An 18,174-nucleotide genomic window follows, 5' to 3' on the forward strand; every position below is an offset into this window, starting at 1 on the left:
TTCCTAAAGCTTGTTTTGCAGAGCTCTTGGAGAAGTAAGGGAGAGGCAGGGGAGTCCTGGGAACTAGTCGTCCTTTGTCCATTGTACAGCATCAATAATAGTTGCAGGGTCCACCTAGAGTAGTAACATGCAGGAAATGTATGAGAGGGCAGAGAGCAGGGGGTGAAAGCCCACGGGACTGAAGAAGCTCTGTTTAGGAAGCAAATTCTCCTTAGTGGGGGAAAAATCCCTAGTGCTGAGCCTATGTTATTCCAGAGCCAGGGGTAGGAAACGCTAGTGTCCTGCAGACATTTTGGACTACAGTTCCCATAAACAGCAGCTAATATGGTCTATGCTAAGGGATTGTGGGAATTGTTGTTCAGAATATCTGCAGGGTACCAAGTTGGCTACATCTGATTGTGAAGTATTGTTCTCATATTACTTCACACTTGGATCCAATGGATTATCTGATACTTAAACAATTCTGTATTCTGGACTCACATACATGTTTTCTCTTTGTGATTTATGAAGAAGTTGGCACAGCCATGTGTTCTTGCAAATAAATGATCAGCGTTCCTGTTAAAATAACAATGACTTCTGAACAATTTGAGGCAGCATTGACTATTCTTGAGCAGCTGTGATACTTGATCTGTAATTTTGATAACTTGATTCGATAGTTTTTATTTGCGGGCAGATAGGAGCTGCTGCATATAAAATGCAGGTGCAGCTTGCTTGAAATACAGCTTGAATCCACAGGAATTATTAGGCCTCTTTTTCTGACATGTTTAATTTAAGCTCTTCAGAACCTTTTTAACATTGCAAGAGGTAAGAATGGAATGAAATCCTTCCCTTCTAGTACTAGCTATCAAATACTTTTTCATCATGCAGCTGTTGTCTTGAAAAGCATGTTTGAATTAGAATCTGTCCAAGCACCGTTGAAGATAGAGATACAGGAGCTTTGAAGTCTGCTGGCCACCTTGATTTTTTGTTTAACTTGATGCTTATTAAAAAATATTTCCAGGTATACATATTTATCCTTCTTGACTACACCTAAAATAATCCAAATTAATGCATCTTATAACCTTCTGAATGAGTCTTCTTATCACTCTGATAACCTGCAAAACTATAAAGAACAATGCAGTTACTAAAAGATAAACATCAGGCAGCCACTTTCTTTGTTTTTCCCCCATTTGATATTTTCCCTTTATGCTTGCAATTGTTTATATATACATTTCAGACAGCAGCAAAGGTTTCAGACAAGAGTTTTGATTGCACTTTCTCTTTTTGTTTTTTAAACTGGTCTCCATCAAATATAGATTTGTCTGTTTAGTAGATAGACAGACCAGTCTGCTTGTAAACATGGCTTTTTATTGACTCTTTATTTTTTTTTCCTTCCAAACCAAGATTCAAAGTGTCATGGAATAACTACTGAAGATAATTAAAGGGTACTGGGATGCTCGTGCACATGTCTTAGAAGGAACGAACGGCAGAGCTTGTAATGTTGTGGACTGGGACTCAGGAAGTCTAGACTGGGACTCCGGAAGTCTAGTCCCCACTCAGTCATGAAGCTCAGGTGACTTTGGGTCAGTCATTGCCTCTCAGCCTGATCCTACCCTGCAGATTTAATGTAAGGGTAGAGAAGGGTTGTGTGTAAGCTGCCTTAGCTTTGCTGTGAGAGGAAAAAAGAAGGGATATAATATAACAAGAAAAAATACAGGTGGGTCACAGGTAATTATACCCAGTATCTGGACAGGGATATCTTGGCATCAGTAATCAATGCTCTGGTAATCTCTAAATTCAATTATTGCAACATGCTCTACATGAGGTTGCTCACAAAGGACAGTTCGGAAGTTACGGCTCATGCAGCAGCCAGATTAATAAGTGGGAAACTTAAGAGCAGTTCTGGCAAACTTGCATTTTCTGCCTGTATGCTTCTAGGCCCAGTTCAAGGTGCTAGTTTTAATCTATAAAACCTTACTCAGCTTGGGACCATAATACCTGTCTGAATACCTCTTCGAACCTCAATCTACTTGGAGATTTGTTTAATCTTTGGGGCCTACCTTTGAGTGCCAACTTGGCCCATGTCATCTGCCAGTGCCAAATTTGCCATTGGTGCCAGGTTAAGATAGCCTTCTGTGCTGAAGCTTTTGAAGATTACTTGGTTATCTGGGGTCTTGAGGGGACTGCCTGTCCCAGGTAATATTTTTTTTTTTTTAAGAGGGCCATTTTTTGCTGTTTCAGCCTTTTACATTTTTCACATTTCTTTGATTTTATAGTATTTTAATGCATTTTATGCTTTGCTCGTATCACTGGTTGTAAACTGCCCAGAGAGCTTCGGCTATGGAGTGGTATAGCAATAAAGTAATAATAATAGTGGCATTGAAAACAGTCCTTTTACTCTCTCTTAGGAAAGATTAATGTTCTTCTATGGCACAGAATTGAAGGAGCAGTATGCGAATGCCCTCTAGAGGGCGTTAGGTTGCTTACCCTGCATGTAGTCAGTGTAACAGAAGTTCATTGTGACCAGTATTTGCCCAGGAGCTTGCTGTTTGCATCATTGTGTATTTGCACATTGTGTATTTGCCTTTAGTCTTGTCTTGTGGGTTTTAAGCTACAGGCTTGATAAATCAGCTCTGCTTGCACCTTGCTGAGGAGAAATTTTTTGCATTCTATTTGGGGAACACCAGATGGGATGCGAATGGGATGCCTGCAACACTTGTCTTGTATTTCGATCAATAGGCATGAAACTTCCTTCATTTCTTGCAACTCTGGCACTAGTTGCTCAACATTCAGTCGATAAGCTTGAGAGACTTCATGGAATTTTTTTAACCCCTGACATTTTTTTTCTTGTGCTGTTCATAGGACCAGCTCTGTCACGAGATGGGGTGAATTTACAACCTTATGGTAGAGTGGAAGATGTGGCAACTTGCACATTGCCTGCTGGAAAGGCCTGCTGTTGCTACCTATCCACTGTATTTATTAAAGTTTTTATATGCTGTCTAATACTAGAGTCTCTGCTGCATCTCTTGCCCCTTTCTAGTTTAATTGCGGCAACTACCAATTCTATTATGGAATTTCTCCCATTGTGATGCTTAAAATTTTACTCCACCCAGAAAGGGTTAGTTGTTGAAGATTTTATTAGGAGTGGAAGAAACACCATGTTGGAAGAAAAACACCATGGTTGAAGGAAAGGTCTAAAACTTACTTTGTTAGGCTAAAAAGGAACCACCACCGCTCCACTATGTAAAAGAAATCGTACTATTAAAGAGCTTCGTCACCTCCAGGGCTACACGCAGAGTTACAGGAACCCAGAGCTCATAGATGCAACCAACTTTCTCATACATAGTTCTCTACTAGATCATCACACAGACAAAGCAGAACTCCAGAACATTCTCAGATGTTACGACAATTTAAGATTGCACCGGTGCCAAATGCAACATGTAAAGTTCAATTTATGCAACAATCAGACATGAAGGAAGATGCAAAAGACGGTAGAATGGGCATATCACTGGGTCACAGGTTTCCTCCAAAGCCCACTTGCAAATGAACTATTGTTAGTGATCAGGTTCTTCATTGTAACAGGCTCAGGGTATCTAGACCTGGCTTGCAGTGCATAGAAGACAAGCATCAAACAGTAACCTCAGATGTTCTTGGCAGCACAGTAACACAACTCTGTATACTTTGCACAAATAAACTTCCTAGATGTTTGGGAACCTGGCTGAACCTGGTTGAGCCTTGAAGATAAGACTCTAAGGATAAATTTAAAGGAGAGCAGTCCTTCCAAGCAAGGTGCACCAGAAACCATACATGATGCTAAGAGACCCAAAAGCCCATTGGACTGGAGTGGAAAGGTCTTGAAGCTTATCCTCCCAATTGACCTGCTAGGAAGTTATGGTTTGAGATAGCACATCTTTATAATTTCTTAGAGCTGATAGTTGCAAATAACAAACAGTCCCACTGGGAATCTGATTCCTGTGAGAATATGTTCTTTACTTAACCTTTGTTTCCATGGTCTCCTTCATAAAACTGTCATCCTTATAATAACCTCTCTCCTGCCCTTTCTGTGATAGCCAAGTCCTCCTCTTTAGAAATAGTTCACTGTTTGCTTCATCTGATCCATTTGCTTTTTCTTCATCACATCTGCTTTCCCCAGGCTTTGCCTGTGAAGTAAAAGCCATTCATTCTCCACCCACATCTTGTTTGCCTGCAACTTGTTTACCTGCATTTACGACTCCTGCAGGAATCAGCACAGCTGAAAATAGGCTTGCTAATTGCAAGAGCTACATGAACTGATTAAAAAAAGGGGAAGGGGGCTCTTCTAGGGTCTTTACAGCAAGTGGGTCGCCCAGTGATAGAGTTTTGCGGGTGTTTTGGAAACATTGTCTGGACCAAAAAGGAGTCCTGAAATGATTGATTGATTGATTGATTGATTGATTGATTTATATCCTGCCTTTTTCCTACAAAGGGCTCAAGGCAGCTTACATCTCCTCCTCTATCTTATCCCCACAACAACCCTGTGAGGTAGATTGGGCTGAGAGTCTGTGACTGGCCCAGAGTCACCCAGTTGGTTCCATGGCCGAGCGGGGACTAGAACCCAGATCGTCTGAGTCCCAGTCCCACGCTCTTAACCACTACACCACACTGGCTCTCATGATGATGAAGCATGTTGGAGTGAGGCATAACCAAACTTTTACTCACATATAATTTTTTTATGTTACAGCACTAGGCCTAACTTGGATAATGAACAATTACATAAGCCGTTCCAGGTCTGATCCCAGAACTTGAGTTGGATGATTTCTGTGTAGGTAATTCCCCTTGTTTCTAGCAGAGGTTTCATGTTAAAAGTTCCATCATGGCAGCATGCTTCTTTAGTCTAAGCTGTTACCATGGCAGTGATGTACAGCATTGACGCTTTTCATTTTGTTGGAGAGATTCAAACACACATGAACGATGCAGCCCTATCAGCCTTTTCTGCTTTGCACTTCTGGCCTCCTTTGCATACTATCTTACTACAGAGTAGTACAGTTTGAAATGTTATGCAGAGCCTGCAAGCTATTATAATGGCCATCAAGTGACTTGTACATCTGTAATATTTCCATAGTCACAAGCAACTGGTATTTATGGTTATGCTTTTAAGGTGAAATTTCAGGAGACTGCTAGTTCCAGAGTTCATTTTACAGCCAAAATCTGAGAGAATAGGTTTTTTTTTTTTCATCTTAAGAGCAGAGGTGGAGTAGGAAGATGCTTCATGCTGTTCCGAAAAACCAAGTGACCACAGGTGAAAGAGATTGTGGCACTCTTTGTAAATTTGTTACTTTTGTATCCTGGAAATAAAGCAGTATCAAGATTCCTTGGTATTTTGCCACTTGTTTTCAAGGGTTGGTGCTTGACAAGGAGTTGAAAAGAAATGATTATTCACAAGGTACATGTCCCTTAAGAGTTTAAAATACATTGCTTAGCATTTCTGTTTCGGCAGGAGCACATTGGAAGAAAGCCATCCTTTGTTATTAGGTAGCTTTTTCTTTGTTTGTATTATGTACTGGTCTTACGCAAGACTTGTGATCTCCTATTGATCTTGTATATTTTATGGGCAACTTTGCTAACACCTTTTAAGAAAGCACCCAGTAGTGACTGCTAGCTTTTATTTGCTAAAAGGAAGTGCCAAGCACAAGCCTTTCTTGACCTCTAGAATAGCAAATCTTTACATGTACCCGAAGTGTGAAGTAAGATTCCTGCTACAGTTTTTGTTTGCCTCACTGAGCAAAGAGAAGTTACATGAGCTGTTTGAGGGTAAAACAAAACTGGAGAACATTCAGAATGATCCAGTGAAGTCTCAGGTTGTTGGAAAACATATCTATGGTTCTTTCAAAGCAGCAGTCCAGTGTGTTTCAGGCTTCCTTCAGGAGTAATTTTTTAAATAATAAATACCTGCAGAGATTGCTGCAAACACAAGTCTGTATGATGTATTCTGTGACCAATAAGAAACTTGGTATGCTTCCAGACAATACATTTTTGGTGGATTCTGTACAAGACTTCTTCAATATTAACTTCACAATAGCCCCCATGCAATGGATTGCTGCCTTCAGAAGGCAAAGATAATAAGACCCCAGACTGAATTCCTAACATAACTAGGTCATCCTTCCCCAGTGAAGAATATTGCCAGCACTACTGGAGACAGAGTGGCACTATCAGTTTCACCTCTTTTGATGTGATGTTGTATGATGGACTAGCTGCAGAAGTGAAGGGAAGAAAACTATCCCTTCCAAAGTTTCCAGCACTTCTTAGCATCATAGAATACTTGAGCTGGAAGGGGCCAAGAAGGCCATCAGGTCCAACCTCCTGCTGTTGCAGGACACCAGTTCATACCATCCTACTCAGCTGACTGTGCACTTAGTCCGTACCTAAAAAGGAAAAAAAGATATTTGCAAAGGTACCTCCATCATCATAAGAGCACTACCTTTTAGAGCAAAAGAATTAGAGAAAAATTCATAATTTCCTTGTTGATTTAAGTTTCAAGGGGAAAAGAATTAGAATTTATTACCTTGTCAGCCCCACAAACTCTGTCACAAATTGAACTGCTAATGGAGGTACAGGGACCAAATCATGTGCAAGGATAGGGATTCTACTCATTACCAAGCACAACAAAAGCCACTCCACAAACCAGGTACAACAGCACTGCTGCACTAGTGCACAGGAGGAATTGCACTGTAAGTGCACTCTATTTGAGATAGAATCTCCAAAAATCTCTGAAAAGAAATTGCATTATTATTGAGATAGAATCCCTGAAAATGGCTGCAAACCAATGTTTTAAAAACAAGCCTGGAATGATAGCTAGGGGAAGAATGGGAATGCAGTGATCTGGGAGAAATAGCTGGTCCCTCAGGAAGTGAGCAAATAGTGCATAATGCTGAAAATAAGAACTGGTGTTGAAAGCACTGGGTTGTGCCAGAGTTAATCATGCTTATAGTAGGCCAACTGAAATTAATGGGACTTGAGTCATTATTATACCCTTAAGTATCAAACAAAATCTGGACCTGATTCATACTTCATAAACTTAAGCTTTGGGTCACTTTGCCTCTGTTAGTCCTCCTGTTCACAGGTTACCCTCCTTGGATTACAGGATAATCACAGAATTTCCCAACTGAGAAGCAAAAACAAAAAAATAAAACCCTTGTATTTCCCATTACTCTCCCAGAAAACCTCAGGGAAGATTTCTCAGGTGAGATGGGGACACCATCAGAAAGGAGCTCAGTGATGAGAATAATCTGAAATAATAGGTTAATTTGCACAAAGGCAAACTGCTATCACCATTTAGTATCTTAGTAATGTGGTAGTGCATAAAATGCATTTGCCTAAGGCTGGTAGGATTCCACATCACAGGATCTACTTAAGCAAGTTGCATTATGGAAAATCTAATTATGGCTCAATGGCATTACCATATAAAAGCAATACAGGGAGATCTGGCTATAAGATTAGTTTGAATGTGTTTGGGTGTTCCTCCTTTACCATCTGGTTGATCAATACACAGTATTTGCATGCTACTCTTGATTTTATTTTTCTGCCCCTAACCATAGCTAACAGAGCTAATAATATCTACTGTTGGCTATATTTGAGCCACAGTCTCTGCAAGCTCCTTTGTTTTGACCCATCAGTGTATGTTGTATGCTGCCTGATTTTAGAGTACTTTCTCCAAAGGAAAAATTAATTGGATTTTCAGGTCAGTTGTGAATTTGTGCGAAAGATACAAAACTCTGAAGTTCTATACTGATCATTGACACTATTTAGGTGTGTGTATGAAATTTATTTGCATACTTTATAGGATCAGGGAAGTGCACAATGTATGAAGCCATATGGCTAGCACTGCAAAGGGTGGATATTTCTTCCGCTGCTGGGCAACTGCCTTCATCTCTCTAATTACTTCTGATCTGAGATCAGAGATACAAGTAGGAGGACCCAAGTGGGATACAGAGCCTCTTTGTGCTGGAGGTTTCACATAACTTCTTTTCATTGGCTAGTGTGCAAGTCCCCCCCCCCCCCGCCCCAATAATGTCTCAGCAAGAAGTCATTGCAGCAATAGCAATACAGGTAGCCCGCAGGTTATGGACAAGTTTCATTCCTGAGAACATCCTTAAGTCAAATTTGTATGTAAGTCAGATCAGATGAGTAAGCCAAATGTGTGTCTAAATATAGGTATATGTTTTATCTTTCCATGCATATAAAACAATTAATAAACACTTCCATATTGAGTGAAACATCTTAAACACAATATAGTATTGTAACAATGATAATACAGTAATAATAAGGTAACTACAGATACTGATGAGAGAGAATCTGTATGTGTGTGTAGGTATAAGTATTGTTAAAAGCAAATAAAAGAAATGGTTCTTAAAACAGTTCTAAAACAGTTTAGAACATTATTGAGATGGACTTGGGCCTGAAGAGTCAGGGTTTGATTGTACTGCTGGAGTGGGTTTCTTGAAGTAGACCTCAAGGGCTGTTTGTGCAGCCATTTTCTTTTTCTCATCATTAATGGCCTTGTAGCAGCTGAGGGCCTGGTTACAAGAGCAAAGGCTTCAGAAGAACCAAAAGGGAACTACATGCTGTACACGTGCCTTGGAACACACTGGCTTTGGTACACTTGAGTCGATGCTGTGGAACAAAAAGCCACAAATACTCAATCTCTAGGGAACTAGGCTACGACCGATAATGTGTTGCCAAGCAATGTTACAGAGTTCCCTAGAGATACATTGTATAGTTCTCTAGAGATAGCTTTGACTAGCTCTAGTGAATCTCTATCTCTAGAAAAAACTGAGTATCTCTAGGAACTATGCAACCACTAATGTTGTGTCGCCTAGTTTCCTAGAGATATTCATGGCTTTTGATTAGAGAGATTCATATAGGCTTTATGGCAGTCTATGTGTTCATAAGTACAGGTTGTTCATTGCCTGGGGACTACCTGCATTGCCTGGGGACTACCTGCATTGTAATGGCTAGTTGTATGTATGTAAGAGCCAGTCAAAATGGGACATATATGACTCACTATATAGAGAGAGGTCAGTAGCAATGCAGGTCACACAGGTCTTCTCCCAGATATGATTAATTTCTTTAGCAGAGTTTGTTGGCTTCGAAACATCTTTCCACTGATATGGGTCTAAGAATGTCTTTAACAGCAACATTTGTTTGTAGGCCAACATGTTACAGAAATCACGGATGCTTTTGCTGTTTCTGTTTTGGTAAGGAGAATTTCACTGTGCCAATTGCTTGTGTGACATGGGCAAGTATGAGTAAAGTGAGTGCTTTAATAAATAGTATAGAACATTTTAGTGGCTATTACAAGTTTCATAGTTTCTAAGTAGCCAGTTTTTTGCCCTCCTCCCTTCAAATGCCCCATATAATATAGCACAAGAATTTTGTGTGGCTTTAAAATAAGAGTTGTAATGGTTTTCTTCAGTTTGGGACAGTGGGAATTGTACACTTCCCACAGTCTTCATTTCCCTCCTGTAGCTTGACATAATTCTTCCTAAGGGGCTTCAGTTGTGGCAGTGGGGTGGGGATGAGTGACTGAAGATCCATTCATGTCCTTGAATGATATATTTGCTTCCGTGCACTTTGCTTTATAGAAACCATGAGCTCCTTGGTTGTGCTCACCCCTCTTTCCTCCCTCCCTGAGAAGCAGGAGTACAGATGCTAATTATACTGGAGGGTGTGAATATGAGGAAAACTATATCATCTTGAGTGGAGGCCACACAGTGATTCCTATCTTGAAATACTTGGAATACTTATCTTTGCCTTCCTAATAAAGTGTTCTTTTTCTTTCTGTTCTCCCCTAATTTATGCAAATCTTAAAGCACAAACTGTAACTTTTAATTAGCTGGAGATGTTAGCTGAACAAACAGCACATGTAAAGAATGAAAGGGACAAGTAGTTCCTTTCTGAGTAAGTCTCTTGCTCTTCTGAGTGCAGACTTTGTGCCTTCGGTTTAATCATTTCTTTAGTTCTGTGTTTTTCTCTTCCCTTCCTCCCCCATGACTTGTGAGAAGATAAAAAAGCCAAGTCACTATAGATTGTACAAAATGCAACAAAATGAAGCATGCCGGAATGAGTGATAGCTAAATTACCCAATCAATGAGGTTACAGGGCCCAATTTTGTCAGATTTTCAAGTTGGAGAAAGGGAAGGATTTTTGTCTGCAAATGTGTCATTGTGGTAACAAAGTTCTGTAGTCAAGAACAAGGTGTGGTTTCCTACTTGAAGGTTCTGCTGTCCTTATAATACTTATAGGTAATAGCTGCCTTTTAAAATCTTGAGATGCAGACTTCAATAAAAGGTGTTTGCAAAACTTAGCACTGCTGTATCAAATAAAAGTTCTTTTTAATTGTGAACCTCCATTTATCTTACCTGTCAGAAAATTGCTTCTTGAAAGCCTACAAAACTGCCCTTGGAGGCCATTGTTACCCCTGCTTCTGAGCCTCAGTTACTGAAACTGTGTCCTACTTGTAGAAATAATTTTCCAGGAAAATAAGGGGCATTAAGCATTTGCTTTTGTTCTTCAAACTGTATAGCTTTGAAGAACATTTTTGAGGAGCTGAAAGAGGATTTGCAACTGGTAGGATCAGCAGGGAGGGGTCCTTTAAGTCTGTCTCTCGTAGTCCTCTAGAGTAATTTATAAGCAAATGGAAATGCATTTATCCATGTTTCTCTTTCCAGGGCAGGTTTGCTCATTTCTTGTGTAATGGCACTCTGTGGATAGGTGAGGCTACAGCAGTACACAGTGGAAAGGATATGGGATTTCAGGTGCTCATCACACTCTGTATTGGATTAGATAAATGAAAGATGGCCTTTTGAGAAATTCTAGGATTGAGCCTTCAGGCCTGAAGTTCTGCACCCAGCTGTACGCTTTCTTTAATGTGAAAATCGTGGTACACAAAGCAAAAAAGGAAAAAGGCACCCAACCTGCTAATAATTCAGCAATTGTTGCAATAGTTGTTAGAATTATTGCATTTTAGTTGGTTTGAGAAACATTGAGCTAGCAGACAGTGAAAATGTTATGCCCACAAACAGAGAAGAGGTCACTTATGCACAGCTGTTAGATTGTTTTTGCCCTCATTAGTAGAAGTAAACCAGGATACCTAAATTATCTTATCTTTGGGTACAGTCATACCTGCAGTTGATAACTTGTATGTGATTTCTTGAGCTGAGACTGTAGAAAAGCATTGTGTGTTGAGATCCTACGAGAATTTTCTCATGTGTCCTTTCCCAACAAAATGTTCATTTCTGTTCCACTTCAGTGAGAGCTAAAGCTGTGCGTTTGCACTCTCTGCTACTTGGTTCCTGCAAAAAGAGGCCGTAACTTAGTCACCTTCTTGGTATCTAAATATTGGCCGGTTCATAAAGTAGCTACTGAAAAACAGCCTCTTCTCATAACAAATCATAACATTTGTTTGACCGCTTTTCATGGTTTTCCACTTGCCTGGCTAAAAGTTACTTGAAGCAGCATTCTGCTCTCTGCCTGCCTGGGTAGTTATGGAGAAAAAGCAGTTGGTTAGATTACCAGTGTTTAGGGATCCCTTTAATGTTTCACTTTTTTGTTCCGATCTTATTTTTCAGTGCACAATGTAGCCTTAATGATAGGGATTGTGAAAACAGCACTGTGGGTTAATAAACTGGTACTGGGACAATAAAATGGATACATTCTTTCATGATACTGAGAAGCACCCTGTGCAATGGATTGTTGCATTGGTGTTTTATTAGCCTGCTTTATACATAACCCAGCAGGTTTTTGTCAGTTAACTATAGCCTTATTTGTAGATTTCATCAGGGAAAAAAAGTCTTTACCTGAATCTGAATGAAGATTATACAAATGTTTCAGTGGTATTTAACAATTAAATTGTGGATTTAAGATAGAACAATAATGCATTTATAGTCTTGCCAAATGATATGAAGATGAATTACTTGTGTCTGGCTCCAAATATTTGAAATGTACATCTTTTGTTTATAAGATCCACCATGTTTTGCACCTTTAATATGAAAATAATAAAGAACATTGAGTAAGCAAAGATGTGGGAAAACGATAACTTTTACTTGGTCTGTCTTTTAATGTATAAATGACTCTAACATTCTTTTTTGTTTTTGCTTTCATAGGGTCGACATGTCAAGACAGGTCAATTGGCAGCGATCAAAGTCATGGATGTTACTGAGGTATGTTTAGAAAAAATCCCAGTTTTTAACAAGTACATGAAATAAATTAGCTCATCTCTGTGACCCTTTATCTTTTCAGTATTCATGAGATCTCTGGATTAAGGGTCAAAGTGAAAAGAAATATACATTTGTCTGAGAATGTAAACTTTGTGACTCTAAATGTATACCCTTTTTAGATTGGAAAGGAAGTGGAACCAATAAAGGTCTCAAAGGCCTACATGCAGAAACATCTGCTAAAATGTTGAGCAGATTGTTGGCAGAATTCAACACTGTAAAGCAGTAGTTGCAATGGACTCAGGGGATTTACTGTGGAGCTTTATATGAGAATGAGCAGAAATTAACCCAGCCAGAGAGATAAAAATATACATCTGCAGTTAAACCCTTATCTGTCATAGCTTTAGTTGAATGCATTCAAAAATAGATTTAAAAAATTCCAGAATCACTTAAAACCTCAGGAAGTGGAAGGATAGGTCGGAGAATAGTGTATCTACTCTTACCACATTGACTTAATGTTTTATAATCAGGCAAGATTTATTCATCAACTGTATTTTATTAGATCAGCAGTGTCTAAAACACTTCAAATCAAACAGCCTACTGCTCCAAAACCTATTTACTTCATATGATTCACTCTGAAGAATCTAAGCTTGTTCTCTGTTCTTCACAGAGAAGGGATTTTAATTGGCAGCCTGGTTAAGCTATGCTAAATTGTACTTCTTAGTGACTCTTAGGTTCACTACTTCAAGAGCTTAATCCAGAATTTTGCTCTATTCTAATATTGTCAACAGTGTAGATTGTTTATGTTTTGTATGTTGCTGTGTATAAGCAACTAAAGTCTTGATGGATTTTGTTTTATCCCTTTTCTTATTTAACATGTACATGAAACTGCTGGGAGAGGTAATCTGGTGGCACCAACATGCTGATGGCACCCAACTCTCTTGCTTTTTGTCGCTAAAATGTTGACACTCTTGAAGTAATGTGTTTGCCCAGTTATGCTTGGTGCCCCTTTTTAGGACTGGTCTGACTAGGCAGAAATTACCTATGCCTTGGTTTCATCACATTTAAACTGTTACAGTGCGCTTAGTGTGATGCTGCTCTTAAAGAGCATCCAGAAGTTACAGTACTAGGCTGCTAATTGGTGGACTGTGTGGCAGCACATTATACTGAATTGTGAGGACAGCACTGGGGGACCACTTGCTTTCCAGGATCAAAGGCTTCGGATCTGGTTGTCTAAAGGACCACCTGCCACATTATGAATCTACGAGTAATCCCATCTGCTGGACAGGCCCCTTTGAGGACACCAGTACCTACAAAAGTTCATTTGTCAGAACTTCATGAAAGGGCTTTTTCCTTTGTTGTTCCCAAACTACAATGTTGTCCTTCCAGATCTCCACTCCTTTGGCTTCTAGTAAGCATATGTGATGGCATTTTTTAAAATCAGATCTTTAAAATTACATAGTTTTGATGTTATAACTTTTTAATGTTTTTTCATATGTTAAAGTTTTATTGATTTGAATTGCTGTGCACTGTCTTCATGAATTTTTAGTAAATGAATGGATAAAAATGGCACAGCATTCTAACATTTGTGTATTTACTCTGCAGGAAATTCTTGAGTATATTTCTTTTATTTGAAGATACAATAATTGAGCAATGGAAGAAGAATAAAACTGTTTTCTAGGCAGAAAAGTACACTTATCAAGATTATTTTGTTAACATCTTTATTGCTAATTTCATTTTTATAGAGTGCTATTTAAAATCAGGCACATCTTGTGCCACCAGAATTTTTGTCTCAAGAAGGACATTGTTTTTAGATGTCAAGAAATTGAGATGTCAAGTTGTTGCAAAGAATTTCTTTTTTTATCTGAATATTAAAAAAAAAGAAAATGCATTAATCACAGCTCTTAGTAATAGGATAAGCTGCTATCTTTAAGGGAAGTGGAGAGGAGGCTAGTATAGAATGTATAACTAATGGTGCAAAAACTAGAAAAATGTGTGCTGTTGAAATAACCGTGAGCTTGAAACTGCAACATAAAGACACATTAAGCAATTGAAAAGTCTTATCTTTCCATACCAGATATAGGAACATCTTAGTTAAATGACTGTCCTTTTAGTAAAAACTACTTGATGCAGGTCATAAACCTCCAGTGAGTTAATTTTTCCCTCACGGTTGGTGGTCGAGAGTTCCTTTAACTCTGTTTTCCTTTTGAAAGAAAAATCCATGCCTGCATGAAATTGCAGTGGTATGTACTATTAATTTAAAAGAATGTAATCAAGCCTGCACACGTTACAATATGAGGGGTGTATAACGATGGTTTTTTTTTCCAATTCATCTGACATCTTGACATGGCATGATTGGTTTTTTACCAAAATGTGTATACTTCCTTTGATACACTAATGATTTGTGTGCTAAAATAGATTTAAGGATAATGCTTACAATAGCATTAGATTTTTTAGTTGTAATTTGAACTGTTCATTTTCATTTGTAGTGTGTTTTTGTTATGTTTCCCTGTAATTCTATCATGCTATTTTTAATTGGATTTAATGGAAATGGATATGAGTTTGTGCTTTAAGTACCTATACCTGTGATGGGTCAGCTTCTGTACAGTGCACAATGTCTTTGTGCAAAGGTACCTTCCTTTGCATCTAAGAGTTGGCCCCCTGAACTGAAAGCATACACCTGCTTTTTCATGAAGTCCGCAGCAGCTAGAAGTGCAAAAGCTCTGATTATCCTCCCCATCTCCTTTCAGATATTCAAGAAAGATTCATTCTAAGCTAAACTTGGCTTGCCAGATGTTGTTGGATTTCACTTTTTAGCATTTCTGATAATTAGTTCTAGGTGGGGATGGGAATCATAGTCAGCAACATCTGGTGGCCCAAAGTATGCATTTGGTGTGCATGGACGTATAATTGCATGCAGACATCTGCTTTGATAGTAGTTTAAAAGAATAAAAGTCAGTTTTTTTCTTTTTTGATGAGTAGGTGGTGATATAGAGAAAACATCTTTGTAATTTGATTTGTGGTAGTGGAGCACAGCTTTGTTATTCCTAACATTGCTTTCTAAGTTCCTTTTTCGGCTTTTTGTTTCCCATCTAGTTCATACAAAACTTGTTACTTAAGCAACTGATTACAGTTGAGTGTTTTAAAAAGCTGGATTGCTTTTTTAAACTTGTTCTTTCTTCTCTGTGTCCTTTTCTTGCTTTTCTGTCTATCTGTTGTGCAGTGAGATTTGTTTATCAATTTTTTTGATATAGCATGCCTCCTTCATAATTGTCTACAGATAATTATTGTTTGTGCCTTGAATCAGGTTCAGTTTCTTCCCCACATTTTACAATATTGTAGAGTTTGTGTAATTAGGTTTTGACATTAGTTCCTGCAGTTCTACATAAATTTGATTTTGTCTCCACAGATCTGAATTCAGAGTAGCACTAGTGTTTCTTTTGCCTAACTTAGAGAACAAGTTCCATGCCTGTTGTCTCAGTCTGTGCTGAGACTCAGTCCAGTGCTGAGATAAAAATTTTTAGTCTCCCAAGTTATTTCCAGAATTTGCACTATACATTCTTTCTGCCTGAGTTAGACACACACATGTAGGGTCTTGGAAGCAATCTCAAATTCAAAACCACACGATGCTTTTACAAAGCCAAACTTCACATTGGCAAGTAGGCTAAACCTGTTTTGTATAGATGAAATAGGCTATGCAAAATGTGTGTTTATCTTAAATCAAACTTGATATATGGGTAAAAATTACAAGCAGACTTAAGCTAGAATAGTTTATTTAACTAATGCTTGTGAGTGCTTGAACCTTCCTTCAAAACGGTATCTTGGTGGAAAGGTAAGGTAAGACCCTTAAATCAATCTTAAGGGCCAGGTGTATTGTTTTATTATTTTATTAGTATATTGTGATTTTACTTCATTATTCATTGTTATAAATTGTTTTGTTGTAATCTGTATAGAGAGTCCTATGGGACTATTAGTGTGGAATAAAAATTTAATAGATAATAAGCCACTGCCTGACAAATGGTTGAATGTTGATGCCAAGCTCTTTGGAGAGCAATGGGTATCATATTAATTAATGTTCCTCAGCAACCATGACCCTCTGGAACCTTCCCAGGCCCCTTGTCTGAGCCTTCAGGCATAAGCTTTTCCTTTTTAAAGGATTATCTTTGTTACAAGGAAGGGTTATTTATATACTCTTATTGAAGGTTGCAAGAATCTGGATGCCATCCTTCATAATACTAATGCAAACCCTATTTAGCAATTCAGAAATGCTCTGATGTCTGTGTAGTAAACAAATACCTCTTATTTAAAACATGTCTAGAAATAGCCATATTTCAGTGAAAATTGGTTGGATTAAACAGATCAGTCTGCACATTTAGTACACTAGATCAATGTATAGATTTAATACACTCAATGAAACATAGTGAGTTTAAGGCTTCCATGTGTCTTTACCTTCTGTTTTAAATTTTGAATAGGAATTTTGTGCTTTTACTATTTATAAATTTTATTGCATTTTATAGAAATTGTTATTGAAAATTGTCAAGAAAGCTTTGGATGTTGGGTGGTATAGAAATGAAATAAAACAGTGTGTTGCCTGTTATTGCAGTCTTTCACTTTTTATTCAGTGGATGAGTTTTGAAGAAAGATGCTTTTGCTTTCCAACCCTTTAGATATTTTTCTGTGCACTTTAGGGCCTTGAGTCTCATGGCTAACTATGCCTAGATTTTAGGCTTGACTTTGACTACCATAATCATTTCCATGTTTTCAGCAACAGCAGCATTAGTATTTACTCTGCAGGCAAAATTGGGCAAAGACAACTTTTTGAAATCTTGTTAATACTGAATTTGAGGATACTTCTTTTGGGCACTTGTTCCATTATAGTTTTTAAATTGCCTTCCCTCTGAAATGTAGTGACCATTTCTCTTGTTATTATCATGGGATAAAAGATGTCTGGCTTATTATGGTGCCACGTTGCTTTCAGTAAAAGCATTATGTGGATTGGATATGGAAGGCTGTGACCTACAGAAGTACAAGCTGATGCAGGCTAACTCCAGTGCTCTTCTGGAAAGTTTAGTCCTGTGATTGCTGCTGAATGATGAGCTTCATAGACTTTCGAAGTGAGGAGGACAGGGAGAACTGCATTCTCTGAGCTCTAACCTCAGCAGAAATCCATTAATCTTTCTCAGCTGCAGTTTGTTCCAAACTTTCTTATGGTTGAAAAGAAGTCTTTGATAGCTTTCTTTCAACTTCCAAAGGATGTTGAATCTGGGCAGCATCTAGCTTTTTAAGTGGGACTGTGGATTGTGGCAGTACTGGTACAGTTACTCTGTGTAAGCCAGCTCTGGAGGTATTTGCACACTACCTCACTCTTCAGCACCTCTCCCTGCCCCCCCCCCCCACTTTTCTTTTGTTTCCATAGGTGAGACCTAATCATGAACTCCAGGCAGATAGGGCTTCGTTTTAGCTTAAAAACAGAAGGGTAGGAAATAATCCCATAATGGTTAAATAAACAAAAACTATGTTCATATGAGATTCAGTCAATGCTTGTGTGTGTTCGTTCTTGTTCCCGTTCTCCCTGTCTCCCTCTGTCTGTCTTGGAGGGCAAGCAGTTTTTCAGGCATTGATTCTGACCTGAGCGTTTTGACAATGTGCATAAAGTTCCAGTTGCGTTTTCGTGCTTCCATCAGCTTAGTTTCTCTTGCTGATTAGCTGGGGGGGCGGGGGGGGGGGGAGACATGGAAAGGGATAAAAACAAATGAAGACTTTGCATTGCAAGATGTGATATCACCCCCATCATCATCATTCTTTCTTCAGAGGGGGCAAAACATTCCCACTGACTCATGAATGATTGCTTCTTCCTTTAGTCTTGCATCCACAGTATTATGCAGGTTGGGCCACCGTGTCATGGAGCACTATGGCTAAAATGGCAAGAGGTAGTTTCTTTTGCTGATGTAAAGAAACAAGTCTGATAATTTCCTTTTATGTAGAAGCTGTAGCTATGGGAACC

At 38.6% G+C, this 18,174-nt stretch overlaps 1 protein-coding gene across 6 annotated transcripts in view; it reads left to right on the forward strand.

Annotated features, from left to right (window-relative positions):
• The window catches only part of MAP4K4 (mitogen-activated protein kinase kinase kinase kinase 4), a 159,467-nt gene that overhangs the window by 64,590 nt on the left and 76,703 nt on the right, over positions 1-18,174 (forward strand). For all 6 annotated transcript variants that reach the window (XM_044433962.1, XM_044433970.1, XM_044433978.1 and 3 more), the window contains exon 3: positions 12,120-12,176. In XM_044433962.1, the coding sequence (XP_044289897.1) occupies positions 12,120-12,176 (57 nt within the window). The remainder of the gene's footprint in view (positions 1-12,119; positions 12,177-18,174) is intronic.

Source organism: Varanus komodoensis, unplaced genomic scaffold (assembly GCF_004798865.1).
Source record: "Varanus komodoensis strain SLA01 unplaced genomic scaffold, ASM479886v1 scaffold1, whole genome shotgun sequence".
Lineage (NCBI taxonomy): Eukaryota > Metazoa > Chordata > Lepidosauria > Squamata > Varanidae > Varanus > Varanus komodoensis.